The 17,181-nt window shown below is 37.7% G+C and overlaps 1 protein-coding gene across 31 annotated transcripts in view; it reads right to left on the reverse strand.

Moving 5' to 3' along the window:
* Positions 1 to 17,181, reverse strand: part of PRRC2C (proline rich coiled-coil 2C) — a 111,786-nt gene that overhangs the window by 21,226 nt on the left and 73,379 nt on the right. For 18 of the 31 annotated variants that reach the window (XM_051858365.2, XM_070077372.1, XM_070077374.1 and 15 more), the window contains 7 exons: positions 16,222 to 16,376; positions 14,241 to 15,036; positions 13,898 to 13,980; positions 10,073 to 10,258; positions 7,460 to 7,711; positions 5,442 to 5,534; positions 2,783 to 2,884 (listed from right to left, as the gene is read on the reverse strand). In XM_051858365.2, coding sequence (XP_051714325.2) covers positions 2,783 to 2,884; positions 5,442 to 5,534; positions 7,460 to 7,711; positions 10,073 to 10,258; positions 13,898 to 13,980; positions 14,241 to 15,036; positions 16,222 to 16,376 — 1,667 coding nt within the window. The remainder of the gene's footprint in view (positions 1 to 2,782; positions 2,885 to 5,441; positions 5,535 to 7,459; positions 7,712 to 10,072; positions 10,259 to 13,897; positions 13,981 to 14,240; positions 15,037 to 16,221; positions 16,377 to 17,181) is intronic. The other 13 variants (XM_070077368.1, XM_070077371.1, XM_070077359.1 and 10 more) reach the window with 5 other exon arrangements.

The following is a 17,181-nucleotide window of genomic DNA, read 5'->3' on the forward strand; positions in this document are numbered from 1 at the left end:
AGCAAGAAAAATATTTATGGGAATTCAAGGAAGCTAAAAATTCCAATTCTATAACTATGCTCATTTTTTCAATTGGCAAATATAATGTCAAAGACAGGACAAACTGTCCATTCTTCATCTATCACTAAAGGAAGACAGGTGTCAGAATACTCTAGAAAGATTTAAGCAAAGGCAATTTAAATTTATATGAATTCTAAATGTACATCTTATCTTTTTTTAAAAAAAGATTTATTTATATTTATTATATATATATATTATAAAAAAAGACAGAGTTACAGAGAGGTAGAGACAGAGAGAGAGATAGGTCTTCCATCTACTGGTTCACTCCCCAAATAGCCACAATGGCCGCAGCTGAGCCTATCTGAAGCCAGGAACCAGGAGCTTGTTCTGGGTCTCCCATGTGGGTGCAGGGGCCCAAGGACTTGGGCCATCTTCTACCGCTTTCCCAGGCGCATTAGCAGGGAGCTGGTTTAGAAGTGGAGCAACCAGGACTTGAACTGGCACCCATATGGGATGTCGGCACTTCAAGTCAGGGTTTTAAACTGCTGCTCCACATCTTTGGCCCCCATTATACTTTCTAAGTGTTAAAAATAAGTTAAAGGCAACAATGAGCCAGTATTCCATTGAATTAACAAGTGGCTTGAAAATAATTAAAGATGACATTCAAATGCTTATATGAAATCTGATTATTGTTTTAACAGTATAATGATGAAAACTATATAAATCATAAGACAAAGTAAAGAACACAGATTGAGAGTCATTCAATTGGAAAAATAACAGCAAAGGCCAAACAGGAATTGGCAATGCACAGTAACGACTGGGTAAAGACAGAATTGACACAGAGAAGAGGATTTTGTCTTATAAAATTATATAATCTTGGGGCCAGTGCTGTGGTGTAGTGGGTAAAGCTGCTGCTTGCAGTGCCGGCATCCCATATGGGTGCTGGTTTGTGTTCCGGCAGCTCCACTTCTGATCCAGCTCTCTGCTGTGGCCTGGGAGAGCAGATGAGAGTGACCGAAGTCCTTGGGTCCCTGCATCTGCGTGGGAGACCCAGAAGAAGCTCCTGGTTCCTGGCTTCGGATCAGGGCATCTCCGGCCATTGCAGCCAATTGGGGAATGAGCCAACAGATGAAAGACCTCTATTTCTCTCTCCTATCTCTGTGTTAACTCTGACTTTCAAATAAATAAATAAATATTTTTAAAAAATTATATAATCTTGGAGCTGGCATTGTGGCATAGCTGGTTAAATAGCTGCTTACAACGTCAGCATCCTATATGGGTGTGGTTTTAGTACTGGTTGCTTGATTTCCAATTCAGTCCCATACTAATGACCCGGGAAAAGCAGTTGAAGATGGTCCAAGTGCTTGGGCCTCTGTTACCCATATAGGAGACCTGGATGAAGCTCCTGGCTCCAACTTGGAACAGCCCTGGCCATTTACAGCCATTTGAGGAGTGGAACTGGGTATGGAAGATCTCTTTCTCTGTAAATCTGCCTTTCAAATAAAAAAATTAAATAATCTCAAAGGTGTATTTATGAAGTCTCTTATAAAGAAGGTGAGGAGGAACATGGAGAAGTGATCAGGAGGCTGGGTACTCAACTGCTAAGAGTCCAAAAGTGAACTTTGGCCGCAAAATGGAACAACTCAATTTTCCCTCATCTACACTCCTGAACACTGCCAAAGAGATTCATCATAAACCAGTGAAACCTTAGGAGTCCCTGCTGTAACAGTGGTCAAGTACTGTTTTTGCCTAGATTCCGAATAGAGCACCAATGAAATCAATAAATGCAGTTAAACAAAATTCTCACCTAATTCCATGTTTCTACTTTTTATTAACTAGACTAATCTTGAGGTTCACAATTGATTTAAAATACCCTCAAATAACTCAACTTGCACTAATATAAGGAAAACATAAAAAAAGTACTAAAAAAACCTTTGCTTCCTTATTAAAAAATTATTGTGGAGCTGATGCTGTGGCACAGGTTAAGCCTCCGCCTGCAGCACCAGCATCCCAAATGGGCACCAGTTAAAGTTCCTGCTGCCTCACTTCCAATCTAGCTCCCTGCTAATGTGCCAGGGGAAAGCAGCAGAGATAGCCCAACTATTTGGGTCCCTGCACATACATGGGAGACCTGGAAGAAGCTCCTGGCTCCTGGCTTTGGTCTGGCCCAGCCCTGGCTATTGCAGCCATCTGGAGAGTGAATCAGTGGATAGAATATCAATCTCTTTCTATCTCTGCCTTTCAAATTAATCAATAAATTTTTAAATATATTGAAAAAAATTAAAAATTTATTGATTTTGCATATAAAGTATACTTGTGTTAATCAACCACATTCTTATAAAATAATCACTATATTGCATTCATTCAATTCATACCCGATTTAAAGAAAGGGAAAAAAAAAACCCAACTTTCTTATCATTACTAATAGCTAGGATAGGACTAACAAATAATACCAAGTTGGTATTATAACTAATATATACAGAAATTAAGGATCTTTAAGAGACATTCAGAACAAATACAGAATATATATATATATATATATATTGTACTTTTAAGACAAAAATCACAAATGTAAGAGGTCTCACTTTAAATCTAAGGATATCAAGTTACTGCTAAGTGCTTCTTACAAGCTAAGGTATAATGTAATATTACTATTTCCTCATCTTAGTATTGTTGCTGACCACATAGAAGTAAGTAGTTAAGATACAAAAAACATATTGTTAACTTAAATCCCCTTGCATGCAATAGTTAAGGGCCCTTAGAGATGGGTGTCCGTACATACCTTGAAGGTGAGGCTGAAAGTAGTGGGAGGAACTGAAGTGAGGCTCGAGCTCTGTTGTATGGTCTCCCTCTTAGGGAGGGGTAGGGTGTTAGGCAGGGGCACCTGAAAAGGCAGGTAACACATATCACAATCTAACTAAATCTACTACAAAAGCCCCATGAAAGATAATGCTAAAGGACTCTTGAGGGTGGTGGTCGTTATTTATCAGAACCGACTTAAATATCTCTGACTACTTTTGAGTTATACTGTGGTTATAGCAACTGACAACTATGTAGAACTTTTGAAGAGAAATATTGCATTTTAATGTATAAATTAGCAGAAAGAACACTCCAAATATAAGATGTGGTGCTGGTCATATTTTAATGTGTGCACAAATCATTTGGAGATATTGTAAAAATGCAGATTCCAATTCAGTGGATCTGGGTTAGGGCCTGAAGTTTTATATTTCAAACAATCTTCCATGTATTAGTGATGTTGGTAGTCTATGGAGCTACTTTTTGTGAAGTTCTGAGGAATCTTACCATACACATTTGAGAGAGATCCATACATATAACAGAGATTGTTATTAGCACAGTGATGGTATGAGAAACTGGATCTCTCCTTCAACAGTCTACTTTCTCATAATTAGATTCAAACATAAAGGTAATCCTGGAAGGAAGGCAGACTATTCCTCTCACCTTGCTATACTAGGTTGTTGTTTTGACAGTAATAAAACGTCCATGGCAAATAGGTTAGAAACGGAAAGATATAGAAACTCACTACCAATCTATTTTTCTTATTATTTGTCTCTAAAGCCCTAGAACTTGGGATTATTTTATGTACTCTTATATGTTTGCTTTTAATGGTTCACTTAGTTGCTCAGAGGTCTGTAATAGCATAGACATTCTTCTAAATCTTGAAAGTAGTTGGGGTATAATAACAAAAAAGACCACCTAGATTTAAATCTAAGACATTCAAGATAAATAACCACTGTAATACTGGGTAATACCAGACATTATAAGTTAGGACCATAAAAGTATACTAAGTCTCAGGGGAAAAAATCATTTTCAAGTATAATTTTTAGAAACACAAAAGTTCTATCTATAAAACAGAAGCCCCACACTAACGAAAGAAAGAAAAGAACATTTCCAAATGAAAATTTCCCACGTAGGACATTTGTTGTCAGTACTATATTAAATTTACAATTACCTCTCATTTGACATAAGTCAGCAACATTGAAATAATTTCAAACTGATAATCATTTATCAATATCCCTGACTCAAACTGTTTTTCTGCTCACAAATACTAATGTACCCTAGACACATATGTGTGTCTCACATATGTGAGAATTCCTCTAGTAGTTATCAGTCTTCAAGTCCTTATACTAATTAACCTTACAGTTAATACAGAAACCATTAAAAAATGCTCATCTACATAGACCACATGACTTTAAAGGGTTCTGAAAGTGTTTTTACTTTCTTACTCATATTTTTTATACTTTATATTTACAGGAGGTAGATTGGCCAAAAGTAGTATGTGTGTTTTTGAAAAAGAGCTTACGAATATAGCTATCACCAAGTATATGGTTCCCACCTACACTTTTGCCTAAGCACTACAAAAACCAGATTAAGTGACCATCTTAATCTGCGTTGGCATCTTTACCTTTCTAAAATTCCATACATTTGATGCTAAAGGGAAGAATAGATAGCATGAGGGAGAAATGTGAGAAGGAAAAAAAATTAAGACTTTTATACTCAAAATTATAAAGTCCTTTACAAGAGATTTTTAAATATTTATATGTAAAAGATGTTTTAAAAGAATGACGAAAGGGGCCAGCATTGTAGTGTAGCAGGTAAAACTGCTGCTTGCGATGCTGGTTGTATTCTGGCTGTTCCATTTCCAATTCAACTTCCTGCTAAAGGTATGGGAAAGCAGAAGATGGCCCAAGTTCTTGGACCCCTGCTATCTAAATGGGAGACCTAGCTGAAGCTCCTGGTTCCTGGTTTTGGCCTGTCCCAGCCCTGGCCGTTGCAGCCATTTGAGGAGAAAACGAGTGGACGAAGATCTCTCTCTCCCCGCAACTCTTTCCAAAGTAATAATAGTAATAATTTTATATCAGTCAGCAAACTAGGAAAAATAAACTCCACTAACTAGTAATACAATCTTAAATTATAGTTGTTCTGGGAAAATAAGGCTTAATTTACAACATGGTTTAGTATCACCTTACATTGGGATATTTAAGAGTTTCTGAGTACTTATTTACAAATTATAGCTCAATATTCAACATAGAAATACTGTTATGGTCTAATATATACGCGTAAAATTTTATATGCATAAATATATACATAAGAAATTTAAAAACGTTTTAAAATGCTAATTCTCATTATATTTAACGAGTAAGATTTCAGTACACTATAAAAAAGCTTTGTTAAATAGAAATACAAACCAAATAAAATGCTGAATTTCTAGACTTTGAGAACTAAGGACAAAAATTCTCCCCCAAAACCAGGTTAATAGGATTAGTACTTATGAAATCCAGATTAAGCACAGTAAGCCTTGATCTTGAATGGAAATGTGATGGCTTTCAAGGAAAAAACAAAAAAAAACAGCTGTTATTAAGGTACCAGACAGCAACAGCCATGCTCCTTACTAAACTCCACATCTCAGATTGATTACTTACATTATTAACCAAAGTATCCTCCATCTTTGCATTATTAGTAGCCACAGTGTTAGGCAGAGAAGAAGAAGGTGTAGTATAGTCTGTTACAGACTCCTGTGGAGTAGTAATAGAGAAATATGTTTCAAACTGAATTAATGGATCACTTTCTAATGACAGCCTAATAGCTGTAAAATTTGTTTTGGAAAAAAGCAGGAGGAGAGAGCAGAACTTAAAACTCAAGTCACTCAAATACTAATTTATCCACTAATGGGATAATACAACATAGACCCACCATCAAAGGCAACGTTAACTGTTGCTGACCGAGCTCCAGCACATTTAAAAAAATGCACTGCATGGTGCTGGGAGGTTGTCAATAATACCAAGTATCTTATTTTTATGTTATTAAAATTTTTTTGATGTGCTTCTTATACTCAATCTATAGCTTGCTGCCAACTACTTATTTGTTATTCCTCAAAATAAAAATGGTACAGATAAGCAAAAATAACAAAATCTTAGTTCTCATACATAACAAATTAGGTTTATCATCATGATTTTTTTCTTTAAATATGAGTATGGTAAAGTTGGTTCACATGAATTTTTACTTGCATGAATTCAGTTGTATAGCAATTAAAGAGAGAAAATTATTGGCCGGCGCCGCGGCTCACTAGGCTAATCCTCGACCTTGCGGCGCCGGCACACCGGGTTCTAGTCCTGATCGGGGCACCGGATTCTGTCCCAGTTGCCCCTCTTCCAGGCCAGCTCTCTGTTGTGGCCAGGGAGTGCAGTGGAGGATGGCCCAAATACTTGGGCCCTGCACCCGCATGGGAGACCAGGAGAAGTACCTGGCTCCTGCCATAGGATCAGCGTGGTGCGCCGGCTGCAGCGGCCATTGGAGGGTGAACCAACGGCAAAAGAAAGTCCTTTGTCTCTGTCTCTCTCTCACTATCCACTCTGCCTGCCAAAAAAAAAAAAAAAAAAAAAAAAAGAGAGAGAGAGAGAAGAGAAAAATATTAATTCATATAAAGAGTTCCACTTCCTTTTCTTCTCAGCTTATGTCCCAGATAAGTATGGCAGATAAGTAAAATAGCAATTTGCATATGTTATACTCACATATCTCCAAATACATTAAATTACCTTTAGGTTACTTATCATGCCTAATATAGTGTAAACACTATGTAAATAGTTGTATACTGAATTTTTCTGGAAATAACATCAAGGGAAAAATACATGTATACTACAGAAACAACTTTTATAATGTTTTTGATCTGTACTTGGTTGATCCCATGGAAATAGGGTATAGTTTTTTTTTTTTTTTAAGGAAATACATCTTTTGGGGTTGGCACTGTGGCATAGAGGGTAAAGCTGCTGTCTGCAATGCTGGTATCCCATATGGGTGCGGGTCATGTCCTGGCTGTTCCACTTCCCATCCAGCTTCCTGGTAATGTGCCTGGGAAATCAGCAGAAGATAGCCCAAGTGTTCGAGCCCCTGTCTCCATGTGGTAAACCCAGAAGAAGCTCCTGGCTCATGGCTTTGGCCTTGCCCAGCCCTGTTGACAGCATTTGGGGAGTGAATCAATAGATGAAAGATTCTCTCTCTTATTCCCCTCTCAGTAACTCTTTCAAGTACCAAAGAACTGTGATCTGTTTCAACCATGACTGGAGTCACTAAAAGTTGAGCTTATTTCTGGATATTGAAAACACAAAAGTGTAAAAGACAACCCATTATAACTCTATTATTAATAAAATACAGAGCCATTCTTTTTAAGCCTATAAACCCACGAGAAAATATTTCAATCTTGCACAGAAAAATCACACTTTGAGCTACTCAAGTACTTCAGAAATAAGTCTCTACAAAAAATTAACTTTTTATAAAGAATTCTACATTATGTAAGTATACTACGATATACAATCTCTATAGAACTAACCCACAGGCTATATACATCTCATATAAGAAAGAAAAAAACCCACACTGATGATGTTGTCATTCATTTCATAAGCAAGCATATCAATTGAACTGAAGATCATGGCATGTTGCTCACCTTTGCATTTGTGCCATACTCTGCGGATGATACGGAGATCATGGTCCCTATATCAGTAGACATTTCTGAGACTGCTTTGGTTTCCTTCGTGGTGGAAGGATCTGGGCTTCTGATGGTAGTAGAGCTTTGCTTCTCCTGTCCTTCTGGCTCTCCCTGTTGGGCATCTTTCACTTTTCTATTTTTTAATGAACGTTCCTTTCCAATAGGACCAGGTTTATGTTCTTTGTTTTCTACTGGACTCAAATCTGGAAGCTGAAGTCAATGTTTATGACAAAAATGCATCACAATAAAGAAAATTCATTAAAAAACCAACTCAATTTTAAAACTTATTTGCTTAAAGAGGAAATCCAAATGGCCAACAGGCACATGAAAAAATGTTCAAGATCACTAGTAATCAGGGAAATGCAAATCAAAACCACAATGAGGTTTCACCTCACCCCGGTTAGAATGGCTCACATTCAGAAATCTACCAACAGCAGATGCTGGCGAGGATGTGGGGGAAAAGGGACACTAACCCACTGTTGGTGGGAATGCAAACTGGTAAAGCCACTATGGAAGTCAGTCTGGAGATTCCTCAGAAACCTGAATACAACCCTACCATACAACCCAGCCATCCCACTCCTTGGAATTTATCCAAAGGAATTTAAATTGGCAAACAAAAGAGCGGTCTGCACCCTAATGTTTATCGCAGCACAATTCACAATAGCCAAGACCTGGAACCAACCTACATGCCCATCAACGGTAGACTGGATAAAGAAATTATGGGATATGTATTCTTTAGAATACTATACTGCAGTAAGAAACAACGAAATCCAGTCATTTGCAACAAAATGGAGGAATCTGGAACACATCATGCTGAGTGAAATAAGCCAGTCCCAAAGGGACAAATACCATATGTTCTCCCTGATTGGTGACAATTGACTGAACACCAAAAAGGAAACCTCCTGAAGTGAAATGGACACTATGAGAAACGGTGACTTGATCAGCACAGCCCTGACTGTTAATGAACAACTTAATACATTATCCCTCTTAGTATTTTTTTTTTGTCTGTTCTACTTAATATGACTGGTTTAATTCTGTAATTATCACACAGTTATTCTTAAGTGTTGAAAATTAACTGAAATGTGATCCCTGTTAAACATAAGAGTGGGAATAAGAGAAGAAAGAGATGTATAATTTGGGACATGCTCAAGCTGACTTGCTCCAAATGGTAGAGTTAGAAACATACCAGGGGATTCCAATTCAATCCCATCAAGGTGGCATGTACCAATGCCATCTCACTAGTCCAAGTGATCAATTTCAGTTCACAATTGATCATAATGAAAGGACTAAGAGTCAAAGGGAGCACATAAACAAGTCTAGTACCTGCTAACACTAACCGATAGAATAAATAAAGGGGAGAGTGATCCAACATGGGAAGCGAGATACTCAGCAGACTCATAGAATGGCAGATGTCCTAAATAGCACTCTGGCCTCAGAATCAGCCCTAAAGCCATTCGGATCTGGCTGAAAAGCCCATGAGAGTATTTCAGGCATGGAAAGCCAAGACACTCTGGCAAAAAGATCTCTGTGAGTGAGATCCCAGTGGAAAGAACAGGTCTTCAAAGAAGGAGGTACCTTTCTCTGAAGGGAGGAGAGAACCTCCACTTTGACTATGACCTTGTCTAAACAAGATAAGAGTCAGAGAACTCAGAGGGCTTCCACAGCCTTGGAAACTCATGACTGGAGCATAGGGAGATTATTGATGCCATAGACAGGAGTGTCAATTGGTAAAGTCAACAACAGGAGTCACTGTGCACTTACTCCTCATGTAGGATCTCTGTCCTTAATGTGCTGTGCATTGAGATTTAATGCTATAACGAGTACTCAAACAATATATTTCACTTTGTGTTTCTATGGGGGTGCAAACTGTTGAAATCTTTACTTAATGCATACTAAACTGATCTTCTGTAAAAAAAGAAATTATCAATTCCCAACTTGACTCTCACTGGGATTAAACATGACAATAGGTCTGATCTGATTTCATCATCATTAAAAAAATCATCTATCATTTTTCACTTTATATACTAAGCTGATCTTCTGTATATTAAGATAATTGAAAATGAATCTTGATGTGAATGGAAGGCGAGAGGGAGTGGGAAAGGGGAGGGTTGCGGGTGGGAGGGACGGTATTGGGGGGAAGCCATTGTAATCCATAAGTCGTACTTTGGAAATTTATATTCATTAAATAAAAGTTAAAAAAAAAAGAATAGATGACAATTATGCATTTCTACCTACTTAGAAAACAGTATATTGGTTTCATGAATTTTAAAATTGTTTTGTGTAAGTGATTTCTTATAAAATTGTCTTTTAAATATACTTACTATATCATTTGCAAGCACTGTCTTGGTTAAAATTTGGAATAAATCTATGAGGGTGATTTTTATTAACTTAAAGTGACATATATATAATCAATTTCCATGGAAATTGTGATTTTAGGAACTAGCAAGTATATTTTCAAGACTATTAAAATTTATCTTATATGTTTAAAATTGAAAAAAAAAAAAAACTTATTTGCTTACCATGTGTTAATGGTTTTCATGAAATGCAACATAGATTATAAATTATATTTACCTTCTGGGCTTTGATAGGTCCTGCCCGTGGCTGCTTCTGGCGCTGCTCTTTTGGTTCAGCTATTTTGTCAGATTTTTCCGAAAGCACAGGAACAACCTCATTTTCATTCCCATTTGAAGCTGGAGCACCAAATTGAATAGTGTCAATTCCAATTTCAACTCCACTGTCTTGACCATTCTTTGCTCCCTTGTAAAATAATATTTAATATCATTATATTGTTATAAAAATATTGTTATCAAAGAAAACAGACTTTCAGATTTGACAGGAGGTTTGGAGCTATACATATTAACTGAGATAAACTGACATTGATTATGTTTTAGGAGAACCTTCCCTTAACTACTCTTGATCTGTGTTAGAAAACAAACGGTAAAATGAAAACTATGACCAGACTGAAGTTTTTAAAGTCCTGTCTCTCATAAGTGTGATTAGAGGCAAATTATACCCTCCAGTTATCTTTTTTGGCATCCTTGATGCTTCAAACATATTGTATACAGTTAATATTATATCCGTTTAAGAATGTCAACAGTATAAGGCATGCAATTCAAATATATTTTTCATATAAGTTTTATTTATTTATTTATTTGGAAGGCAAAGTAAGAATGGAAGAGACACCTTCAATCTATTGCTCCACTCTCCAAATGCTTGCAACAGCCAAAGTCAGGAGACAATAAAGCCAATCCTGGTATCCCCAGGTGGGTGGCAGAGGCCCAAGTATTTGGGCAATCATTTGTTGCTCCCTAGGCACGGTAGCAGGAAGCTGGATAGGAATCCTGGGACTCATACTGGCACATTAATTTGGGAAGTGGGCATTCCAAGCCAGTTTAACCCTCTGTGACATAACATTTACCACCAGATTAATTTTTAAATATTTACCTTCCAATATAAGCAAATATGATATATATTAATAGAACAAAAATTAATATTACCTTTATTCAATGGTGAAATTCTTTTTAAAATATTTTTCTAAGTATAAATGCAGTTATCAAAAGAGCCTATTACATCCTGAGAATGATAACAAAGTTCAGACTAGATTATCATACCAATCTTGAGCCCATATGGCATAACTAACAGTCATAGCGTTAGATATAATAATAATCATTTAGAATTCTACTTCTCTAGAGTCATTGAAGAAAATATCTCACTAGAGCTTTCCATCCTGTTAAATGTCAATTTTGCTAATCCAAAATTTCATCATGAAGAAAAACTCCAAAGTCACATACAACATTCATGAAAAATCATCTTCTATCCAGAGAGCATAAACAGAAAGAGGCTAAAGAAAATGTAAAAGAAAAATGAGATAAGGTGAAGGTGAGCGTAAACATCCTTTTACCACTGCAAACTTGTAGAATGCCTGTAAATAAATTCTTGCAACTGAGCAACAAAGACAGCAAATGAAACATTCCACTCTGTCCTTTATACACTGAAATCTGTATGTAAGCAATGTTGTTTAAAAATAATCATAATGCCAAGACCAACAAGCAGAAGAAAAATTAAACTAAGGTTCTTAAATACTGAATATGGTGACTCTTGATTTTGAATATACAGTTATCCAAGGAAGTTTTATATTAAAGACCATGAGGCCTACTCAAGATCACTATAACAGAGTGGGTGTAGAAGGTAGCAGGAAGATACCTATGAAGGGAAAAAACCCCTCTCAATCATAATCTTTATGTAATGCTTCTCTGTACCCCTTTATAGCACATATAGTCATGTGCTGCTTAACTCTGAGGACACATTCTGAGAAATACAAGGCTGGGCAATCTCACTGGGCAAACATTGTGGAGTATACTTAGACAAACTAAGAAGGCTATGACATCTCTGGACAATATAATAATTTAGACAATTTCATTGTTATGTAGCATGATGACTGAAGGCTCATCTTTCCTTTAGTTTTTTTCTTAAATTCACTTTAACTAGACTTCTGTACCTACTATTCCACAAACACTGCCCTTGTCAGTTGTTAATAACTTCCACATTGCTAACTTCCCATCCTACAGGAAAATCTGAAACACCCAGGCCTTCTTCATTACATTTTATTTTCACCTGGCTTTTAGGACACTAATAGTTTAGTATCTCATCTCCTGCATTTCCCTGAGTTATAAAGTCCAAGGCTTAATTTTTGATTCTCTTCTTTTTCTAACCACTTCCATAGTTCTTCCTTACTGGTAACATTTATATACTAATCACTTTTAAATTTTTATCTATAAACTAGACTGTCTCTTCCATACTACAGACTCATATACCTACTTGACATTTCCACACAGATGTGTAATGAACATCTTAACTCTAATATGTCCCCTAACTCCCTTAATTCTCTTTTCCAATCTTGATCCATTTCTAACTCCACACTCAACAGATGGGAATTTTTTTCCTTCTGATGACAAAATTTTGGACTTTCTATTTTTTTTCTCATACCTGATATTTAACCCATCAATAAATCTTTTCAGCTTGATCTTCAAATATCTAGAAACCATTTCTCATAACATCTAATGATATCGTCTAGATGTTATCGTTCCATTAATTCAATGATACCCTAACTTCTATTCTCTTTCCTGCCCTGGGCTATTAGCAGACCACTGAGAAGTCAGATCCTATCACTTCTGTTTTCAAAACTTTCCACCCCCTATTGGCTCTTCAACTCACTTATTCTCTATCTCTTCTTTTTGTTCCAGCCACATGGTTTCCCTAAAATTTTCAAACACACCAGGCATGCTCTTGTTTCATATCTTTTGTATTTCTTTTTCTCTGAGTCTGGAGTTTTTCCCCCATGATTTATTTTATTTATTTGAAAGGCAGAATGACAGAGAAAGACAAGGAGAGATCTTCCATCCGGTGGTTCACTTCCCACATGGCTATAATGGCCACACTGTCAGGAGCCCAGAGCTTCATCTGGAAATCCCATGTGGAAGTAGGGGCCCAAGCACTGGGGCCAACTTCCACTGCTTTCCTAGGCACATCAGCAGGGAGCTGAATTGAAAGCAGAGCAGCTGGGCTTGAACCAGTGCTCAACTCAAGAGTGCCACAAGGCTGGCCCGTCTTCGTATTGTTTTAAAGGTGGGGTGCCAGTGTCATAAGCAACGGTTTAGCCCAATGAACCACACCACCATACCTCTGGATCTGGAAATTGTTTTCCCTCAGACAACTGAATAACGCAAAATGCTCTCTTATCTCCATCAAATCTTTAATTCAAATGTCAGCTAAGTCGCCTTTTCTTGATACCCCACTTTAAATTGTCACCACATTCCCTGGGATATTCCTTATGTAGCTTACCTGCTTTGCCTTTCTCCTCTGTACTGATCACCCTCAAATATACAATGTTATTACCTGCTTCTCCTTAACTGCAATGGAAGTCCCATCAAGCTATGCTTTTCTATCTGAAGACCCAGTTTTGCAAATAAGACCACCATCTTGTACAATGGCAGTGCTTAATAAACATTTCCTCATTGAATGAATAATGAATCAATGACCTGTGTGTGAACCTCTAAACTTTCTCATTATTTGAGTTGGCAACATGGTAAAAAGCCCAGGAAACAGTAATTGCACTAACATTCTGTATCACAGGTCTTTTCTTGAGACTAGAAAGAAAACAAATGTTTAACCTTAATAGAGTTAAAGGTGAAGAAGAGCTTATAAACTCAAGAGGTCTATCTGCATTAGCACTAACTGGAAACTGGTTAGAAATATATTCAGGCTTTTACCCAGACCTGCTATCAGAATCTCTTGGTATGGCCTTCCAGGTGATTCTGAGGCATGCTATAAAGTTTATTTTCGAGAAACACTTGCCAGTACCAATCCCACCAATGCTATCATTATGTCTATTCCTACCTCTGATGAAGTTGATCCAAATGATGTTAACGGTTTATTCCATGCACTGACTGAAGGTGGTTGTGGTGGACTAATGGGACCTACTGAAAAGAAGAAGCCATAGGAAAAGTGATTAAAATTTAATGCTAATAATGCCTAATGCATTTTTCTCTTGATAGTAGCCAGAAATCAAAACAAGGACTTTTCACATCACCATTAAAGAGAGATTCTTACAAAAAATAAAGAAAAGAAAGAAAATTAAGAATGGATTACTATTAACTGCTTCCTATTGAAAAAAAAATGAGATGGCTAAAAAAACTTACTGAATATATAAAGTGGAAGCACTTGTCGGATGCACACTTACATTTCTTAGAGAGGTCATTCAGGACAGCGGGCGGGGTCACCTTGTTATCCCATAATTCAGCTGCAAGGGTGCCATGTGACTGGGGTGTCTGAATGGATTTTCCTGTGGCTACGTAATCTGTGCCATTAGGTGTCTGAGCTGAAGGTAGCCTAATTGAAGGTGGTGGCTGTTTAGAAGACTGTGGTACTGTCTGCAGTGGATTCTGGGCTGGTTTGTGGGTCTGTGTCTGAGTCTGGGCTGCAGCAGTGGAGGCTGAGGATGAGGCTGGGGCAACTGAGACTGAGGCAGCTGGCACTGAGACAGGGGCAGCTGGGGTTGAGATGGCTGGTGCAGGTGGGGCTGAGAGCGCTGAGGCTGTGGTCGGAGCTGAAGCTGGTGCTAGGGCTGAAGCAAGGATGGGAATTGAAGCTGAGGCAAGAATGGGGACAGGAGCTGGTGTTGAAGCAGAGACAAGGATGGGGGTTGGAGCTGGAGCTGAAGCTGTGGCTGATGAAGAGACTGTGGCTATGGCTGAAGTGGAAGATGGAACTGGAATTGAAGCTGAGGCTGCAACTGGAGCTGTGGAGGTTAAAACTGGAGCTGAGGTTGAGGCTGGAGTTGGAGCTGCAGGTGATACAGGAATGGGAACCACAGTTGAGGCTGGAACTGTAGTTGCAGGAGATGACGGGACTGGAGCTGAAGTTGAGGCTGTAGACTGAACTTGTTGAGTCCCTGTTACTTGTTTTTTGGCAAATCTTGGAGGAAGCTTAGAAGTCTGACTTCTTCCTTTTTCATTTGCATTTTTTTTGTTCCAGACCTTAAAATAATTGGTGGGAATAATTTTTGTAAATAATGTAGCTGAAAGCAACAGTTCATAATGCAATTTCTAATAAAACTACCTACAGCTAATTTAGTTCCTTTAACAAATTGGTATACATAGAGGAAAAAATGTCAGTGTTGTGAATTAGATTTTAAACCATGAAAGGCAAGATGAATAGAGAAAAACATATGCATAATGTACTCTTCATAAACAAGATCAGAATTTTATTTTCACAATTTGGAAATTGGAAAAAAAAAAAAAAAGGCTAAAAGAAGTTTGCAGTAAATCCATTTGGCAGCAAACAACTTGAACTGACCGAAGTCTCCATGTTATTTATATATATAAAAATAAAATATGTTGTCTACACTTAACTCATATTCACAACAGAAACATTAATTCTGGGAGTATGGATTATGTATTTTGCTATTTACCTTCCTAACAAAAATAGAGGGGGCCAATGTTGTAGCGTAGTGAGTAAACCTGCCACCTGTGAAACCAGCATCCCATATGGGCACCAGTTTGTGTCCTGGCTGCACCACTTCTGATCCAGCTCCCTGGTAATGGCCTGAAAAAAGCAGTGGAAGCCCCAGGTGTTTGGACCCTGCATGCACAAAGGAATGTGGATGAAGCTCCTGGCTCCTGGGTTTGGTCCAGCCCAGCCCCTGGCCATTGTGGCCATCTGGGGAATGAACCAGTGCCTCTTCCTCTCTGTAAATCTTTCAAATACATAAATAAATCTCTTAAAAAATTCTGAAAATATATAGTTCCAAGGGTTATGTTCAATTAAATTCAATAATTTACCTTAATTTATTTTGTGTATTTAAATGAATTACAACATAAACTCTCATAGGCCAAAAATCTACAATATATCAGATTATGGAATTTAAAGGTAATTAAATTAACTCATCTCCCTTGGAACAAATGAGATAATCAGTACTGACACATAAGTTGTTGAATTAAAGTACCGATGCTCTCTCATGCAACTAGTACATTACAGTGATAATATTTTGTCTCAAATTTACCAAAATTCTGGTTTAAAAGTTTTAAGTTGTAAAAATGAAAACCATTTTCAACATCTGAATAATAAATACAGTCTTGATTTTACCAGCAGATCAAAACCTTGAACATTTACTAAAATATGTTGGGCAATAACTAAGCAGTAAATTCAAGTAAGCCTTAAACCTGTATGACTTGTTCTTCCTTCTTTCTCCGTTCCTCATCCTGTAAACGTTTTTGTTGTTTTTTGGATACCACTTCAGTAAAACCATCATCATTCAAATTTGACTGGGGGTCTTCAACAACTGTTACTTCAGGATGATCATCAATTATAACAACACCTGTGGATGTGAAGGATTTAAAATATTTTTTTCCAAATGAAAACAGAAATGTTTAACCTAGTAGGACACTGAAAAAAGTCACAGATCTTGATCTTACAATTTACAGTATAACCTATTTCCTACTTTTTAGATGTCTATTCATTAGTAAAATTTGAAAAGATTTCACAGATTTATGAAAGATTTCATAAACAAGGTTACAATTAAAAGACCTAAACTATCTGACTTGAATGTCTTTTTTGTGTAAAAACAAAAAATAAAAAAAAATTATCCCATGACTTCCACCTCCAGCACAGGATCAGCACAGTGTTTTAAAGATCACAGTACGCTACACTTATTTGCATCTAACCATTCTTTTTTTTTTTTTTTTTTTTTTTTTGACAGGCAGAGTGGACAGTGAGAGAGAGAGAGACAGAGAAAAAGGTCTTCCTTTGCCGTTGGTTCACCCTCCAATGGCCGCTGCAGCCGGCGCGCTGCAGCCGGCGCACTGTGGCCAGCGCACCGCGCTGATCCGATGGCAGGAGCCAGGCACCTTTCCTGGTCTCCCATGGGGTGCAGGGCCCAAGTATTTGGGCCATCCTCCACTGCACTCCCTGGCCATAGCAGAGAGCTGGCCTGGAAGAGGGGCAACCGGGACAGAATCTGGCGCCCCGACCGGGACTAGAACCCAGTGTGCCGGCGCCGCAAGGCGGAGGATTAGCCTAGTGAGCCACGGCGCTGGCCTGCATCTAACCATTCTTAAGAGTTTGTTCCCCATGTAGGACCTCTGTCCTTAATGAGTTGTACTATGAGAATTAACAGTAAAACT

Source organism: Oryctolagus cuniculus, chromosome 7 (assembly GCF_964237555.1).
Source record: "Oryctolagus cuniculus chromosome 7, mOryCun1.1, whole genome shotgun sequence".
Taxonomy (NCBI): Eukaryota; Metazoa; Chordata; class Mammalia; order Lagomorpha; family Leporidae; genus Oryctolagus; species Oryctolagus cuniculus.